This window comes from Bufo gargarizans, chromosome 2 (assembly GCF_014858855.1).
Source record: "Bufo gargarizans isolate SCDJY-AF-19 chromosome 2, ASM1485885v1, whole genome shotgun sequence".
Classification (NCBI taxonomy): domain Eukaryota; kingdom Metazoa; phylum Chordata; class Amphibia; order Anura; family Bufonidae; genus Bufo; species Bufo gargarizans.
Genome location: NC_058081.1, coordinates 117,757,504 through 117,777,005, shown reverse-complemented (window position 1 = coordinate 117,777,005; position 19,502 = coordinate 117,757,504). Strand labels below are relative to the sequence as shown.

The 19,502-nt window shown below is 44.7% G+C and overlaps 1 protein-coding gene across 1 annotated transcript in view; it reads left to right on the top strand.

The window, feature by feature from the left end:
- The first annotated feature begins 5,333 nt into the window (after nucleotides 1-5,333).
- Nucleotides 5,334-19,502, top strand: part of LOC122929571 (GDNF family receptor alpha-4-like) — a 64,202-nt gene continuing 50,033 nt past the window's right edge. The window contains exons 1-2 of the mRNA XM_044283194.1: nucleotides 5,334-5,607; nucleotides 14,901-14,981. Of these exons, the coding sequence (XP_044139129.1) occupies nucleotides 5,334-5,607; nucleotides 14,901-14,981 (355 nt within the window). The remainder of the gene's footprint in view (nucleotides 5,608-14,900; nucleotides 14,982-19,502) is intronic.

The following is a 19,502-nucleotide window of genomic DNA, read 5'->3' as shown; positions in this document are numbered from 1 at the left end:
GTGCGATCCAAGAATTAGGATCTGCCTCCGACGCCGTCTTATTGCCAGCATCCATATCAGACACATGCATAATTCATGCCCTCCATTTACATTCACCGTAGGAAAATCACCAGAGATTAGAGGAAAGGCTTCGTTTAGTTAATTTGGTGTTTTCTTTACAGTTGTATGTACTTTTGTGATTACTTACATCAAATGCATAAAATACCAAGCAGTTTATATGTTATATATTTATGTATTTATTTTTCTTTCATTTATATATTTGTTTCCAGTATGTATAGCATTATAATAGTGGCAGACCACAGAATGGTACTGCCATATGCCAGGGGCTGTCAGAGGGGCATTTTTCTTAATCCCCTTCTATATCCCATGGTATAAGACATGTGCACATGGGGCGTGCAAAGCCGCTGACCACAGGGACTTATCCTTAATATATTCCCACAGGGGACCATGTGCGTGACCATGATAACTTACCGATATGCAGAAGAAGGATCCAGCGCTGCACAGGTCTGAAGACACGTCTGTCAAGCAATCATCCAATGCTCAGAACGCGTCAGTTCATCATCCTTTATGCTCTTTTAAGTTTAACCAGACCTGTGCTGGCTCCATAATTTGCAGTGTATTATAGATGATAGTCTGGGGTGGTTTACTGGTTACATGATGAAGAGGTTTTGCAGATTATGCAGAAATAATGCCTATAATTTCAATAACATAATTTCATCGAAATCCAAAGTCCAAAATCTTTATGGTGTTTTTTTGTTTTTTTGGTTGAAGAGCTCCAAATCTCTTGCTTCAGACTACTAAAGCATGGTACAATTCTTTCTGCTGGCAGCTACCACTAGAGGGAGCATCACTCTATCCACGCAAGCTATTTCACCTAATAATTTATGTGCCATGAGCTCCCTATGCTGGCAGCCAAAAAGAATGTTAGCTTTTTACCCACATTCTCCTTATATGCGGGTTTCCTGGTGCTCGGTAAACCCCATTAAAGGTGTTATCCCATGATTCATGTAAGTAATGGGAAACAGACATCATCTAGTTCATGAGAATTGCTACAACCAGCCCTGTAACGCACATGAATCCAGAGACCTCCCCATGCATTGTCCAATTAATCTGCTGAACTCTGTTCAGGCTGGCAGCTCAGGGGCCGTTTCCTTTTACATAGGTTTGTCCTTTCTGCTGCAGCTCTCTCCCTATCACAGCTCAGGAAACACGTCTCTTCCTAGGGGGGGTGTTCTTTCTGTTGCAGCTCTCTCCCTATCACAGCTGAGGGAACATGTCTCTTCCTGGGGGGGTGTTCTTTCTGCTGCAGCTCTCTCCCTATCACAGCTCAGGGAACATGTCTCTTCCTAGGGGGTGTTTTCTTTCTGCTGCAACTCTCTCCCTATCACAGCTCAGGGCAACATGTCTCTTCCTAGGGGGTGTTTTCTTCTTCTGCAGCTCTCTCCCTATCACAGCCTCAGGAAACATGTCTCTTCCTAGGGAAGGGGGAGGGTTCTTTCTGCTGCAGCTCTCTCCCTATCACAGCTCAGGGAACATGTCTCTTCCTGGGGGGGGGGTGTTCTTTTGCTGCAGCTCTCTCACTATCACAGCTCAGGGAAACATGTCTCTTCCTAGGGGTGTTCTTTCTGCTGCAGCTCTCTCCTATCACAGCTCAGGGAACATGTCTCTTCCTGGGGGGGGTGGTTCTTTCTGCTGCAGCTCTCTCCTTATCACAGCTCAGGAAACATGTCTCTTCCTAGAGGGTGTGTTCTTTCTGCTGCAGCTCTCTCCTTATCACAGCTCAGGGAACATGTCTCTTCCTAGGGGGGTGTTCTTTTCTGCTGCAACTCTCTCCCTATCACAGCTCAGGGAACATGTCTCTTCCTAGGGGGGTGTTCTTTCTGCTGCAGCTCTCTCCCTATCACAGCTCAGAGAACATGTCTCTTCCTGGGGGGGGGGGTGTTCTTTCTGCTGCAGCTCTCTCCCTATCACAGCTCAGGGAACATGTCTCTTCCTAGGGGGTGTTCTTTCTGCTGCAGCTCTCTCCCTATCACAGCTCAGGGAACATGTCTCTTCCTAGGGGGGGGTGTTCTTTCTGCTGCAGCTCTCTCCCTATCACAGCTCAGGAAACATGTCTCTTCCTAGGGGGGGTATTCTTTCTGCTGCAACTCTCTCCCTATCACAGCTCAGGGAACATGTCTCTTCCTAGGGGGTGTTTTCCTTCTGCTGCAGCTCTCTCCCTATCACAGCTCAGGGAACATGTCTCTTCCTAGGGAGTGTGTTCTTTCTGCTGCTGCTCTCTCCCTATCACAGCTCAGGGAACATGTCTCTTCCTAGGGGGTGTGTTCTTCTTGCTGCAGCTCTCTCCCTATCACAGCTCAGGGAACATGTCTCTTCCTGGGGGGGTGTTCTTTCTGCTGCAGCTCTCTCCTTATCACAGCTCAGGAAACATGTCTCTTCCTAGAGGGTGTGTTCTTTCTGCTGCAGCTCTCTCCTTATCACAGCTCAGGGAACATGTCTCTTCCTTGGGGGGTGTTCTTTCTGCTGCAGCTCTCTCCCTATCACAGCTCAGGGAACATGTCTCTTCCTAGGGGGTGTTCTTTCTGCTGCAGCTCTCTCCTTATCACAGCTCAGGAAACATGTCTCTTCCTGGGGGGGGGGGGTTCTTTCTGCTGCAGCTCTCTCCCTATCACAGCTCAGCGAACATGTCTCTTCCTGGGGGGGGGAGGGTGTTCTTTTTGCTGCAGCTCTCTTCCTATCACAGCTCAGGGAACATGTCTCTTCCTAGGGGGTGTTCTTTCTGCTGCAGCTCTCTCCTTATCACAGCTCAGGGAACATGTCTCTTCCTAGGGGGGGGTGTTCTTTCTGCTGCAGCTCTCTCCCTACACAGCTCAGGAAACATGTCTCTTCCTAGGGGGGTGTTCTTTCTGCTGCAACTCTCTCCCTATCACAGCTCAGGGAACATGTCTCTTCCTAGGGGGTGTTTTCCTTCTGCTGCAGCTCTCTCCCTATCACAGCTCAGGGAACATGTCCTCTTCCTAGGGAGTGTGTTCTTTCTGCTGCTGCTCTCTCCCTATCACAGCTCAGGGAACATGTCTCTTCCTAGGGGGGTCTGTTCTTTCTGCTGAAGCTGTCTCCCTATAACAGCTCAGGGAACATGTCTCTTCCTAGGGGGAGGTGTTCTTTCTGCTGCAGCTCTCTCCCTATCACAGCTCAGGGAACATGTCTTCTTCCTAGGGGATGTTTTCTTTCTGCTGCAGCTCTCTCCCTATCACAGCTCAGGGAACATGTCCCTTCCTAGGGGGTGTTTTTCTTTCTGCTGCAGCTCTCTCCCTATCACAGCTCAGGGACCATGTCTCTTCCTAGGGGGTGTTTTCTTTCTGCTGCAGCTCTCTCCCTATCACAGCTCAGGGAACATGTCTCTTCCCAAGCGGGGGGGGGGGGGGGGGGGGGTTATTTCTGCTGCAGCTCTCTCCCTTTCACAGCTCAGGAAACATGTCTCTTCCTAGAGGGTGTGTTCTTTCTGCTGCAGCTCTCTTCTTATCACAGCTCAGGGAACATGTCTCTTCCTAGGGGGGTGTTCTTTCTGCTGCAGCTCTCTCCCTATCACAGCTCAGGGAACATGTCTCTTCCTGGGGGGGTGTTCTTTCTGCTGCAGCTCTCTCCTTATCACAGCTCAGGAAACATGTCTCTTCCTGGGGGGGGGGGGTTCTTTCTGCTGCAGCTCTCTCCCTATCACAGCTCAGAGAACATGTCTCTTCCTGGGGGGGGGGGTGTTCTTTCTGCTGCAGCTCTCTCCCTATCACAGCTCAGGGAACATGTCTCTTCCTAGGGGGTGTTCTTTCTGCTGCAGCTCCCTCCCTATCACAGCTCAGGGAACATGTCTCTTCCTGGGGGGGGGGGGTGTTCTTTCTGCTGCAGCTCTCTCCCTATCACAGCTCAGGAAACATGTCTCTTCCTAGGGGGGTGTTCTTTCTGCTGCAACTCTCTCCCTATCACAGCTCAGGGAACATGTCTCTTCCTAGGGGGTGTTTTCCTTCTGCTGCAGCTCTCTCCCTATCACAGCTCAGGGAACATGTCTCTTCCTAGGGAGTGTGTTCTTTCTGCTGCTGCTCTCTCCCTATCACAGCTCAGGGAACATGTCTCTTCCTAGGGGGTGCGTTCTTCTTGCTGCAGCTCTCTCCCTATCACAGCTCAGGGAACATGTCTCTTCCTAGGGGGGTCTGTTCTTTCTGCTGAAGCTGTCTCCCTATAACAGCTCAGGGAACATGTCTCTTCCTAGGGGGGTGTTCTTTCTGCTGCAGCTCTCTCCCTATCACAGCTCAGGGAACATGTCTCTTCCTAGGGGGGGGGGGGTATCTTTCTGCAGCAGCTCTCTCCCTATCACAGCTCAGGGACCATGTCTCTTCCTAGGGGGTGATTTCTTTCTGCTGCAGCTCTCTCCCTATTACAGCTCAGGGAACATGTCTCTTCCTGGGGGGGGGGGGGTGTTCTTTCTGCTGCAGCTCTCTCACTATCACAGCTCAGGGAACATGTCTCTTCCTAGGGGGTGTTCTTTCTGCTGCAGCTCTCTCACTATCACAGCTCAGGGAACATGTCTCTTCCTGGGGGGGGTGTTCTTTCTGCTGCAGCTCTCTCACTATCACAGCTCACGGAACATGTCTCTTCCTAGGGGGTGTTTTCTTTCTGCTGCAGCTCTCTCCCTATCACACCTAAAGGAACATGTCTAGGGGGGCATATCATTCCTAGGGGGCATATCCTTCCTCTTTTTGTCAGCTCTCTTCTTGTCTCTTTCTAGGGGGCATATCCTTTCTGCTGCAGCTGTCTTTAGGACAGCTTAGAGGGTGTGTTCTTTTTCAGAGGCCTCTTCTTTCTGCGGCAGCTGGAAGGGCATGTCCTTTCTCAGGAGGCATATCCATTGTCAGGAACATGCCCTTCCTGCTGTAACTGTCACAGCTTCTAACTGGATACAACTGGCGACAGTGGATAAATGAAACTGAGCATGTGCAACCACCTTAGTCAGGTGGACAGAGAAATAAGGAAAAAACAAACAGAAGGCGGAGCTATACAGATGCAATTTTTTGAATAGCTCGGTGGCTATGCAAAAATTTTTATTACACATAATTGCAAAAGTATTCAGATCCAGGTGCTGGTGTGAAGAACGCAGAATATTTTTCAGTGCACCCCTACAAGGTGTCCAAATGAGCAATCCCTGTACCTGTGAATCTGGGCATTGACCCTTTCTATGGTGGGTAGTGGCATCAGCTGTTTTATGAGCAGAAATGTGCCCAGCGATACCATGGCATTTTCATTGTCTATCTAATATATTCTGTTTCGATTCCCCCACAGAAAGGATGTCCGGTGCCACATCATCCAGCAGAGACTGCCTACAAGCCGGAGAATCGTGCAAAAATAACCCCAGCTGCAGCTTCAATTTACGAACATTGCGCCAGTGCATAGCTGGCAATGGTGCCAACAAGCTAGCGCCCAATGCCAAGAGCCAGTGCAAGCGTACCGTGGACGCCCTTCACTCCAGCCAACTGCACGGCTGCAAATGCAAGCGAGGGATGAAGAAGGAGAAGAACTGTCTAAATATATATTGGAGCATTCACCACACTTTGATGGAAGGTCAGTGTACGGCAGACACTGCTATATACACACGGCTGCTCCTCTGCCGGTTGCTTGCTTTCCAGGAGCAGCAGAGTTGAATTTGTCATTTATTACTGCGTGGTATGTGTATCATAACAATAAACCAGGGCCATCCTATAATGCCACACTGAGCTCTGCTATACAGTATCTAAAACTATTCATTGTGAATGGGAGTATTATATACCACTTTACCACCTTTCATGTACCTCTGGGTGACCAGGGCTAAGGCGGTATATTTATGTCTTGATACAGTATAGAGCAGGCGGCAGACGGGTGTGTTCTGTTGTTATGTAGCACTGGGAATGATATATGCTGATGACAAAACATGGCATATACCACTAGATCACCAGGGACATGACCATGCATTACCAGGGACTATGCACTGCACTGTATAAGATATGGTATGTACCTAAGCACCGGCATTTTGCCTAAAGCCATAGGAAAAAAAACTGATTGTCTCCTGCTATATTCACAAATATTCCTTCATATAGAGTGGTCTGTTAGGTGCATACGGGAGTGTTTACATGAATCACTAAAAAAAGACACCACTAGCCCACCCTGGAATAATTATACTATAGCACTCTGTACACTTCACATACCACTGGCCCACCCTGGAATTGAAGTATATAACAATCGACACTTCATATAACACTAGACCACTCTGGAATCTTTATAGTATATGCCACTGGGTCACCCTGGAAAAAGTATATCATATAACAGTATATACCACATATAATACATAACACTAGATACCTCATACATCACTGAACCACCCTGGAATAGTTACAGTATATAACGCTAGATAACTTATATACCACCAGACCACCCTGGAATAATTTTAGTATATAATTCTAGATACCTTATATCACCAGACCACCCTGGAATAGTTACAGTATATAACGCTAGATAACTTATATACCACCAGACCACCCTGGAATAATTTTAGTATATAATTCTAGATACCTTATATCACCAGACCACCCTGGAATAATTATAGTATATAACGCTAGATACCTTATATGCCACTGGACCACCCTGGATTAATTATAATATATAATTCTAGACACCTCATATACCACCGGACCACCCTGGAATAATTATAGTATATAACGCTAAATACCTCATAAAGAAAAAGTAGAATCTGGCTTCCCATAAAAGAAAAAGTTTTATTTCCTTGTATAAAATATCCAGACATCATATACAAAAACTTTGTCTACGCGTTTCAGACCTTAGAAATAGCGGTCCTTCATCATGACATACAAAAGCTAAAATAAAGTCCCTCTCTTATAGGGATGGGGTGGGTATCACCTAACTAAACCCCCCCCCCCCCCCCCCCGGAGGGGATCGACTGACAAACATTTAGGAAACTGCAGCCTCTGCGTCTATCGCTGCCACATTTAGCATAGCTCTTACATGTTACCACGCGGGTTATTTAGTCTTCGTACCGTAATCAAAAAATAAACTGGGGCTGACCCTGTGACCTATGGTAGGAGCCTTTCATGCTACACATTTAATACCTGCCGATACTACATGTTCCCGCTCTCCGTCATAATCCAGAATCGGGGAGTGTCGCCGTATGATATTGCTGATCTCCCCGAACTCCTCACTGAGTCTTGTAACAAAGGTAATGGGACGCGCTTTACGCTTCAAAATGTGTTTTCATTCTTCTATTACTGATCTTATTTTTTGATTTTTGTTTGACTGTTAGGGGAAATACTAAAGTAACCCTATCTTGTGTCAGTGCACACTGCTTCGCCCTCTCGGTATTCTGCTCAGTGTAATGTGCTTGTGATCTTCTCTGCTTCCTGTGAGGACAGGGGGACATTTGGGCAGTCACGTCTAGCCCTAGTCGTCTCTCCCTTTGGGATATTTTTGATGACATGTGCCGGATGGCACGAAGTCGCCCAAAGTATGGTGTTTCCGGCTGACTCTTTCCTGTGTGTACGTGTCAGAACACCGGGCATTTCACTATCGGCCTGTAAACACAGATCTGAAACCACCATCGATGAGGGGTCACTCTGCATAGTTAGTGAGACTGAGGCAACACATCCATGTAGGCGCTCCTCAAAGACGGGTACGTCGGAGGCCACACCGGCAACAAGTCGTCAATGTAACGGCCATGTGGACGGACACTGCCGGTATTACACTCCAGGAGCGGATGATGATCAGAGACAACATACTTCTAAACTTTTTAAAACAATAGAGATTTTTTTATCCCATTCAGTCTATGTAGATGACCGGCCTTTGATCGCTTCCAGGAGTTAATTGAGAAGGATTTGTGTGTATTAAATAGTAACATCAAACAGAAATATACTAGAAATTATATGGTCAAAGAGGAGTTTGATGCCTTGAATGCGCCTGACATTGTCATCAAAGAAGTCTGTTAGAAAACCCTACTATTTATTACCACTGAAGACTAATCCGCTCCCACTCCATCAACAACTAATCGGTAAGATTTCTCAGGAAGGTCGTGATCTATGGATTCTATCTATGTTCCTTTTCCTGTGATTTCTATTTTATAAGGAGGGTTTCCACCCCCTACAAGGCCGATAGTTGGGGGCATCGGTTCGTACTCCGAGAGTGCGTGGACTCCCTCGTTCAACCCTTGGTCCCAGTGATGCCGGGCTGTTACACACATAGTTTTACAATGCTTTGAGAATTTTAGGTGGAAAGATGAATATTTGTGGGTCACATCTTTATACACTAATATTCCCCACCATCTGGCTATTGAAGCATTGCGGTGGTACTTGGCAATTATTATATTTATGTCTTGGTGGGAAAAACATTATTTTTTTTCCGAGAAGAATCCTTTCACTCACTGTATCAAGTGGTTTGGTCGTTACATTGACGACTTGTTGCCGGTGTGGCCTCCGACGTACCCGTCTTTGAGGAGCGCCTACATGGATGTGTTGCCTCAGTCTCACTAACTATGCAGAGTGACCCCTCATCGATGGTGGTTTCAGATCTGTGTTTACAGGCCGATAGTGAAATGCCCGGTGTTCTGACACATACACACAGGAAAGAGTCAGCCGGAAACACCATACTTTGGGCGACTTCGTGCCATCCTGCACATGTCATCAAAAATATCCCAAAGGGAGAGACGACTAGGGCTAGACGTGACTGCCCAAATGTCCCCCTGTCTTCACAGGAAGCAGAGAAGATCACAACCACATTACACTGAGCAGAATACCGAGAGGGCGAAGCAGTGTGCACTGACACAAGATAGGGTTCCTTTAGTATTTCCCCTAACAGTCAAACAAAAATCAAAAAATAAGATCAGTAATAGAAGAATGAAAACACATTTTGAAGCATAAAGCGCGTCCCATTACCTTTGTTACAAGACTCAGTGAGGAGTTCGGGGAGATCAGCAATATCATACGGCGACACTCCCCGGTTCTGGATTATGACGGAGAGCGGGAACATGTAGTATCGGCAGGTATTAAATGTGTAGCATGAAAGGCTCCTACCATAGGTCACAGGGTCAGCCCCAGTTTATTTTTTGATCAAGGTACGAAGACTAAATAACCCGCGTGGTAACATGTAAGGGCTGTTCTAAATGGGGCAGCAATAGACGCAGAGGCTGCAGTTTCCTAAATGTTTGTCAGTCGATCCCCTCCGCAGCCAATGGCGGTCGCCATACAATACGACACTGTTTGAATTGCAATACGGAATTTGCAGGGAATGCGGCTACAGTATGTGGGCTGTGCGACTCGTCAGATTAAGGGGAGAATCCGGAAACCCCCATCTGATATCCCGCACCATACAACTAGGAATGTGTCCGCGGCTTCATCACAATCATGCAGGAAACACGTCGGCATTAGCGGTGCAGGGCATAGAAAGGGCGCGCGCCCCAATCAGAGGAGGCGATCACAGGCAGAAATTACTGAGTAGAGAAACTTATTGGATGTTCACGTTAGGAACCTGTTCTCCAAGCGGTCTGAGTACGAAGTATGATTTACTTCTCCAATACAGAGAGCCGGGGGGGGGTTTCTGTTTTGGAGAAGGAGTTTTTTATTTCCCTCTCGGTAGGTGTACAGGTGGGGGGGGGGGGGTTAATTAGGTGATACCCACCCCATCCCTATAAGAGAGGGACTTTATTTTAGCTTTTGTATGTCATGATGAAGGACCGCTATTTCTAAGGTCTGAAACGCGTAGACAAAGTTTTTGCATATGATGTCTGGATATTTTATACGAGGAAATAAAACTTTTTTCTTTAATGGGAAGCCGGATTCTTTTTTTTCTATTTGAATATTCACATGGTCGTGTCCGGGACTTAATTCTGTGCCTCCCAGAGAAAGCTAACAGGAGGGCGCTGCAGCTGGTGTGTTTACATTGCTACATACCTCATATACCACCGGACCACCCTGGGACAATTATAGTATATAACGCTAGATACTTTATATGCCACTGGACCACCCTGGAATATAGTATATAATTCTAGACACCCCATATACCACCGGACCACCCTGGAATAAAGTATATAATTCTAGACACCTCATATACCACCGGACCACCCTGGAATATAGTATATAATTCTAGACACTTCATATACCACCGGACCACCCTGGAATAATTATAGTATGTAATGCTAGATACCTTATATACCACTGGACCACCCTGGAATAATTATGGTATATAACACTAGATAGTTTATATACCACTGGACCACCCTGGAATATAGTATATAATTCTAGATACCTCATATACCACTAGACCACCCTGGAATAAAGTATATAATTCTAGATACCTCATATACCACTAGACCATCCTGGAATAATTATGGTATTGAATTCTAGAAACCTTATCTGCCACTGGACCACCCTGGACTAATTATAGTATATAATGCTACATACCTTATACAGGGAGTGCAGAATTATTAGGCAAGTTGTATTTTTGAGGATTAATTTTATTATTGAACAACAACCATGTTCTCAATGAACCCAAAAAACTCATTAATATCAAAGCTGAATATTTTTGGAAGTAGTTTTTAGTTTGTTTTTAGTTTTGGCTATTTTAGGGGGATATCTGTGTGTGCAGGTGACTATTACTGTGCATAATTATTAGGCAACTTAACAAAACACAAATATATACCCATTTCAATTATTTATTTTTACCAGTGAAACCAATATAACATCTCAACATTCACAAATATACATTTCTGACATTCAAAAACAAAACAAAAACAAATCAGTGACCAATATAGCCACCTTTCTTTGCAAGGACACTCAAAAGCCTGCCATCCATGGATTCTGTCAGTGTTTTGATCTGTTCACCATCAACATTGCGTGCAGCAGCAACCACAGCCTCCCAGACACTGTTCAGAGAGGTGTACTGTTTTCCCTCCTTGTAAATCTCACATTTGATGATGGACCACAGGTTCTCAATGGGGTTCAGATCAGGTGAACAAGGAGGCCATGTCATTAGATTTTCTTCTTTTATACCCTTTCTTGCCAGCCACGCTGTGGAGTACTTGGACGCGTGTGATGGAGCATTGTCCTGCATGAAAATCATGTTTTTCTTGAAGGATGCAGACTTCTTCCTGTACCACTGCTTGAAGAAGGTGTCTTCCAGAAACTGGCAGTAGGACTGGGAGTTGAGCTTGACTCCATCCTCAACCCGAAAAGGCCCCACAAGATCATCTTTGATGATACCAGCCCAAACCAGTACTCCACCTCCACCTTGCTGGCGTCTGAGTCGGACTGGAGCTCTCTGCCCTTTACCAATCCAGCCACGGGCCCATCCATCTGGCCCATCAAGACTCACTCTCATTTCATCAGTCCATAAAACCTTAGAAAAATCAGTCTTGAGATATTTCTTGGCCCAGTCTTGACGTTTCAGCTTGTGTGTCTTGTTCAGTGGTGGTCGTCTTTCAGCCTTTCTTACCTTGGCCATGTCTCTGAGTATTGCACACCTTGTGCTTTTGGGCACTCCAGTGATGTTGCAGCTCTGAAATATGGCCAAACTGGTGGCAAGTGGCATCTTGGCAGCTGCACGCTTGACTTTTCTCAGTTCATGGGCAGTTATTTTGCGCCTTGGTTTTTCCACACGCTTCTTGCGACCCTGTTGACTATTTTGAATGAAACGCTTGATTGTTCGATGATCACGCTTCAGAAGCTTTGCAATTTTAAGAGTGCTGCATCCCTCTGCAAGATATCTCACTATTTTTGACTTTTCTGAGCCTGTCAAGTCCTTCTTTTGACCCATTTTGCCAAAGGAAAGGAAGTTGCCTAATAATTATGCACACCTGATATAGGGTGTTGATGTCATTAGACCACACCCCTTCTCATTACAGAGATGCACATCACCTAATATGCTTAATTGGTAGTAGGCTTTCGAGCCTATACAGCTTGGAGTAAGACAACATGCATAAAGAGGATGATGTGGTCAAAATACTCATTTGCCTAATAATTCTGCACTCCCTGTATACCACCGGACCACCCTGGACTAATTATAGTATATAATAGTACATACCTCATATACCACCAGAACACCCAGGAATAATTATGGTATATAACACTAGATAGTTTATATACCACTCGACCACCCTGGAATATAGTATATAATTCTAGATACCTCATATGCCACTGGACCATCCTGGAATAATAATGGTATGTAATGCTAGATACCTTATATACCATTGGACCACCCTGGAATAATTATAGTATATAACGCTAAATGCCTCATATATTACCGGACCACCCTGGAGTAACTATGGCAGGTAGCACTGGGCCACCCTGGTATAGCGGATAGCATTGGACCCTTCATATTCCATTGGTTGAAGAGCATTCTTCCTCTGAATCAGCCAGACTTGCTCATCTCACAACATTTCCCATAAATGTGCCCCATTCCTGCAGTGATGATTTATTTCCATCATTTGCCGTGTAACTGGCGGCTCGCTTTAATCAATACACGCTGTTGTCTGTCTGTTTTAACTGCCATGAAAAAAAATGCTGTTGCTGTAATATCACAAGTAATAGACCATGGCAGCAATAATAATGAGAGCCAGAAAAGATGCACATTTCTGAGATTCCGCTACAAGCCTCCTAGATGACAAATTATGAAAAAGTCTCACTGGCAGGAAGGAGTAGCTGAAAGGTGTATGTCAGGCGAGAACACAGGAGAGGACTGGCAGCAAACGCAGTGTGGAGCAATGGGATGGCAATGGTCATGTGGCTTATAGGATACAAGATAACTGCTTGCAGTCAGTAAAGAAAACCATTTTTATTCACATCTAAGTGACTTGGGTGCAGGGTTGATACAAAAGGGTGAGCTCTGGAACATTGTAATGAGCTGTGCACCTAGGGAAGAAGAATAGGATGGGGTTTTAGCCTCTGAATGTAAACAGGCATATACTATTCACTGACAACAAGCAGAGATCTTAGCAGGAATTGAAACATTAAGTATGTTATAATGAAACTTTTGAAAATTTGAAAAATACCATCGACCACCTACTTTACCTACCTTTCATTCCAGTTCTAGATTTGCATGGGACACAAGAAATAGATGGGGAGAGGGTTAAAGAGCAGTTGTCCTCAGGATCAACCCTATTAAACTATATAGTATATATAGTATACTACCTTATAGTGCTGTTCCTGCTGATTAAAATGATACATGTCGTGTTAAAATCGGTGCGGCATTCCTGAGCAAAAATACTTTTATTCTTCATCCAATTTAAAGCTTTAGCGCACCAAGAGGTGTGGTCAGCGCTGATCAGCTGAAGCTAGGCCCCGCCCCTCGGTGCGCTACAAATGGAAGTCTATTTTCTCAGAAACGCCGCCACCAATTTTCACAAGACAGGTATCTTTTTAAACAGCAGGAACAACCCTACCAGCCCATTTGATTGCTTTAATAGGTTTAATCTTAGTAACAGGTACCATTTCATTATAGTTGTAGTGCCCTGGAGCAAGGGTACTTTGGACTATGGACGTTTGTAGACATTTGCCCCTATTGCTTCTACGCAAAGCCATCAACTCTCTACAGTTGTGCACTTCAAAGGGTTAACTTATACTATGATTTTATGCCATTGTCCACACTTACACTGTTTCATATTGTTGAACTGCATTTTATATGTTTATTACAGCATGTCCTGTTCTTTTGCACTTTTGTTACACTATATCTGCACTGCGCGATGGGAAGGGTTAATCCACAGCCAGCTAAGAGACTTTGGGGCTTTCTATCTATGCAGAAGTTAGAAATCTTCCACGGTTATTATGAGGGAATATACAAATACTAGACACCAGCACTGACCTTCTGACTGGTTTAGCTCAGTTGTATATGTATGAAGACTTGTTTATGTCTGGAAAAAAACTGTTTAGTCTTCCCATAGACTTTTATTGAAACTCTATACTAGTCTATGGCAGACTGAAACTGCATTGTATTTGTTTAGGCTGTGCTTCTCCACTCCACCCCTCCCACCAGAAGGTTCTAGTTCATCTAGAAACTGTAGACAGGGAGAGCAGTCAGAGCCCCTAGTGTTCTGCAGTTAGGGAACAGTGATTAGTATCTCCTAGACTACATTAGTGACTAGAAGAAGATGATACTCTTCCACAGGCCCTGGATCACCAGATCTTTGACTAGATGGCCAGGCAGATGACTGAGCCACAGAACTTGTGCCACCAGCCCTTTGGCCAGTGTACCACCCTTCTGAGAGACAGAGGGACAGCTGGTTACTGCAGACTCTAACTCTCTGGACTTATTTCTCATTGGGGTGCACCACGCCTTACCAACCCTTTAAGAGGCCAGCAACACGTGGTGACACCTTGACAGTGTTCAGATGACCCAGCGTAGTGCTAGGACCACCTCAAACCTGGCCACTGCTAGTTTTTCCATTTTGAGTAGAAAAAAACAAGCTCTGATGGCGGCAATTGCAGAGAAGCTGAAAAAGCACAATTCTGATGGTCTGTTATAGCAAAATAATAGCGGTGAGTATGGACAAATGTTTTCTGCTTCTGAGGACATGCGCTGCATTATACCTCCCAAATTTCAAAGTTGAAAAATTGAAAATTGAAACATGTCACTTCTAGAGTTGGCTTTGAATAAATATTTTTTCTGTCAAGAGCAGAGAGCCTTCCTGTAAAGTGAAATGATACCGGAGAGGGCTCTGCCAGTTTCCACGATAATGTTCCCTTCCAAGGACATCATTCACTCGGGCCGATTTCACATTAAATTGCCGGTCAAATGTTACCTTTGTGAAAAGCAAATATAATGAGAGTGTAAGAGAAGACTTTAGGAGGGACAGCGGTAACTCAGTTTCAATGTGTTTTTTCTTTCAGGTGTAAGTGTCTTAGAGAGTTCACCCTATGAATCATTTGTGAGAGGGTTTGACTACGTGAGGCTGGCGTCCATCACAGCAGGTAATTATACCGTAATTCTAGTGCAAGTCCTATATGCAGGGTGGATATCACCACACACAATGATATCATCATCCTCCTTTATATGAATGCACAATAACAGAGAATATAATGTGATAGTGTGGCTAGAAACAGTCCTGGAACATCCCACCGAAGCTCAGAGGACCATGAGGGTGATCAACAGATGCAAACACAAAGGATACAGGAACGTACACCCACCTGTGGCTCTTCAGCTGTTGCAAAACTACAACTCCCACCATGTTTTGAACACTGCTAGCAAGCCCCATACTGGGAGAACAACACAAAATTACACAATCTCTAGTCTCGAGTTTATACATGGAAAGTATTCTAGTAGTTCTATTTTTGTAAATAGGAGCAGTATTATAGCAGTTATAATCTTGTACATAGGAGCAGTATTATAGTAGTTATATTCTTGTACATAGGGGCAGTATTATAGTAGTTATATTCTTGTACATAGGAGGTAGTATTATACTAGTTATATTCTTGTACATAGGAGCAGTATTAGAGTAGTTATATTCTTGTACATAGGAGCAGTATTATAGCAGTTATATCCATGTACATAGGTGCAGTATTATAGTAGTTATATTATTGTACATAGGAGTAGTATTATAGTAGTTATATTCATGTACATAGGAGGCAGTATTATAGTAGTTATATTCTTGTACATAGGAGCAGTATTATAGTAGTTATATTCTTGTACATAGGAGGCAGCATTATAGTAGTTATATTCTTGTACATAGGAGGCAGTATTATAGCAGTTATATTCTTGTACATAGGAGCAGTATTATAGTAGTTATATTCTTGTATATAGGAGGCAGTATTATAGTAGTTATATTCATGTACATAGGAGGCAGTATTATAGCAGTTATATTCTTGTACATAGGAGCAGTATTATAGTAGTTATATTCTTGTACAAAGGAGGCAGTATTATAGTAGTTATATTCTTGCACATAGGAGGCAGTATTATAGTAGTTATATTCTTGTACATAGAAGCAGTATTATAGTAGTTATATTCTTGTACATAGGAGCAGTATTATAGTAGTTATATTCTTGTACATACTGTAGGAGCAGTATTATAGTAGTTATATTCTTGTACATAGGAGGCAGTATTATAGTAGTTATATTCTTGTACATAGGAGCAGTATTATAGTAGTTATATTCTTGTACAAAGGAGGCAGTATTATAGTAGTTATATTCTTAACCATATTTCTTTTTATTGAAAGAAAAAGCAGAGGCTAAACGCCCATACATGACTACATCACAATGACAAGGAATCACAATATGAGTCCGACATTTACATCATGCATAGACATCATATACAATCACGTTTATCAAACATAAAATAAAATTTAGCCAAGGGATGGGAGACATAGGTGGGGAACACACAAGAGGGGAAAGAACGGGGAGAACAGGGAAGTGGGAGATTCTGCTCTGCTAAGTAAAGTTTCTATATGTTTTCCATGGAGACCACAGTTTTAGGAAGCGGGAACGTGAGTTAGTTTCCCAGTGTGCCAGCTCCTCAAAACGGTAGATCTGGACTACCCTGTCTGTCCACATTAGGGTAGTCGGGGGAGAGTCATTTTTCCATAGAAAAGGAATAAGCAGCTTAGCTGCTGTAAGCAACATGGTCGGGAGGTTATCTTTGGCAGGGGTGAGGGTAGTATTGGGGCACCATAATAAAATAAGTTTAGCATCCAGAACTATCCTAGAATTGCAAATTTGGTTAATCAATGGCTCAATTGATTTCCAAAATGTCTGGATTTTTCGACATGACCACCAAATATGTGACAGGGAACCAATTTCCAAGCCGCACCTCCAACAAGCTTCTGGAACTTCCGGGTTCAACTTATGTAAGAATTCAGGCGTCTTATACCATCTACTGAGGAGTTTAAAGGAATTCTCCTGAATCCTCACGCAGCGGTTAAAGCCGTGCGAATGTGCCAGAATAAAGGCTCTTTCCGGCTTCGTAAGGCTCAAAGAGAGCTCCCTCTCCCAGGAGGTCAGAAAACGGAGCTCCGGGGGGAGTGAGGAGAGTATTTCTTTATACATCTGAGATAGCGGCCTAATGGCGGGTTTAGTAGCCATAACCTTCTTCTCCAGCCAAGATAAAGAGCTGTTAACAGAAAGGGATCTAACACCCCCTGCAATGTCTCTCTTAAAATCAGCCAGGTGGAAAAATGGCGCAGTCTTGACCTCGGGGAGGTCCAGCAACAAATCCAAATTCAAGCTGCCATCCGGTAAGAGGACATCCCGCAGAGACATGCCAGCGAGCCTAGACCAGATACCGGAGGGGCTTAAAGTGGACGGATGGAGGTAGTTTTGTAGCAGTTTAAGTGGCATACCTGGGTTAGGAAAGTTAAATGTTTGAGATTGAACCATTTTAGACCACTCTACCAGCATACCCTTCCAGACCAGGGAGGATGCACAATGGTTAGCCGAGAAGGCTCGGACACCCCACAGAGTGAGCTGATCTTGGTTAGTGAGCAGTGCAGATTCAAGGCGAGAGCAAAGGGAGCTAGATTGACGAGACATAACAGAAATGCATCTACAAAGTTGTACAGCAGTGTAATAAACTTTAACATCCGGCATCCCAAAGCCTCCGAGCTTCTTATCCCTAGTGAGGACTGAATAGGCAATACGAGGAGATTTGCCATTCCAAAGAAAGCGTGTGAACACCCGGCGGACTTCTGCGAAATACGAGTTTGGTAACCAAATAGGGAGGGTCTGTAGCAGATATAGGAATTTGGGGAGGATAAAGGTTTTAAGGTAATTTTTCCTACCAACCCAAGATACAAAAGGTAGTTTCAGAGTCTGGAGGTGGGTACGGACTGACTGAAGCAGCGGCGTGTAATTGAGTGAGGCCAACTCCTGGATATTAGCCGATATACGCGTCCCTAGGAACGTAATGTCCCTGGATGCCCATACAAATGGGGTATCGCGTTTAAGCGTATTAATCACAGCTTGGGAGCATGAGATGTTAAGTGCCATAGACTTCCCATAATTAATTTTAAAATTAGATACAAACCCAAAGTCCTCAAATATATTCAATAACTTAGGTAAGGCCTCTCTGGGGTTAGATGTTATAACCAAAAGGTCGTCCGCAAATGCTGCAGTAACATGGGTGCCGGCGCCCACCTGGAGGCCCTTTATATCTGGGTCCGCCCTAATCTTACATAGAAGAGTCTCCATCACCAATACAAATAATGCCGGAGATAGGGGGCACCCCTGCCTTGTCCCATTAGTGATGTGAAATGGAGGGGACAATGTACCATTAACTTTGACCACGGCAGAGGGGGCCGAATATAAGGTGCAAATGGCAGCAATAAACTGATCAGAAAGACCAAACCTCGCCAGGGCCCGAGACATAAAATGCCAGCTGACCCTGTCGAAGGCCTTCTCCGCATCAGTGCTCACCAACACTAAAGGTTTCACAGATTTCTTGGCCCTGTGTATAAGGTGAAGAAGCCGTATCGTGTTCTCCGACCCCTGTCTGCCGTGGACAAAGCCCACTTGCTCTCCATGAACAATGTCAGGAAGGACATCCTGAAGTCTGGTAGCTAAGATTTTCGCCCACCACTTCACATCAGTATTGAGCAAGGAGATCGGCCTATAATTACTGCAGCAGGTCGGGTCCTTATTCTCCTTACGTAGGACAGTAATGTGCGCCAATAAGGAGTGGGGGGCAAGGGAACCTCCAGTGAGAAGGTAATTGCACAGATTCTTAAAACGGGGGATTAAGACATCCTGGAAAGATTTGTAGTAAATGATGGAAAAACCATCCGGGCCCGGGCTTTTACCCGAGGGGATGGACATGAGCACCTTATGGATTTCAGAGTCAGTAACAGGTCTAGTTAAGTGAGCCGCTTTTGTTTGGGATATGGAAGGAAGGTCTAGAGACTGTAAAAATTTGTCCGTGGCTTCTGAGAGGTCACCAGGGGTGGCCCCGTTAGGGGGAGGTAGATTATACAGAGCCTCATAAAAGGCGCAGAAAGCCTTAGCGATATCAGGGGTAGATTTATGTATATTCCCTTTTGGATCTTTAATAGAGGAAACAAAGGAGTCAGAGAATTGCTTCTTAGCTATGGCCGACATCAATCTGTTTCCTCTATTTCCATGGGCGTAGGCCTTGAACCTGGAGCGCAGTACCAGCTTTGCCGATGTGACATTTAGCATATTTCTTAGGTGTGTCCTAGCTTCCGTGAGTTCCGCTAGAGTATGAAGGGCCTGTGATTCCTTGTGCGAGGATTCAAGGCGGGCAATGTTTGTCAAAAGGGCATCTAGAGCCTGCGTCCTCTGTTTCTTCACATAAGCCCCTAAGGCAATGAGTTCCCCCCTCAACACTACCTTATGAGATTCCTATAGTATGGAAGGGGGTGGAGGGGAGTCAGGTGTATCATTTAGCGTGAAAAATTCAGAGATGGAGGCTTTAACCTTAGAAGCGTGAACAGGGTCTAAAATCAAAGTGTCATTCAAACGCCATAGACGTTCTTTTTTCTGTGGGCC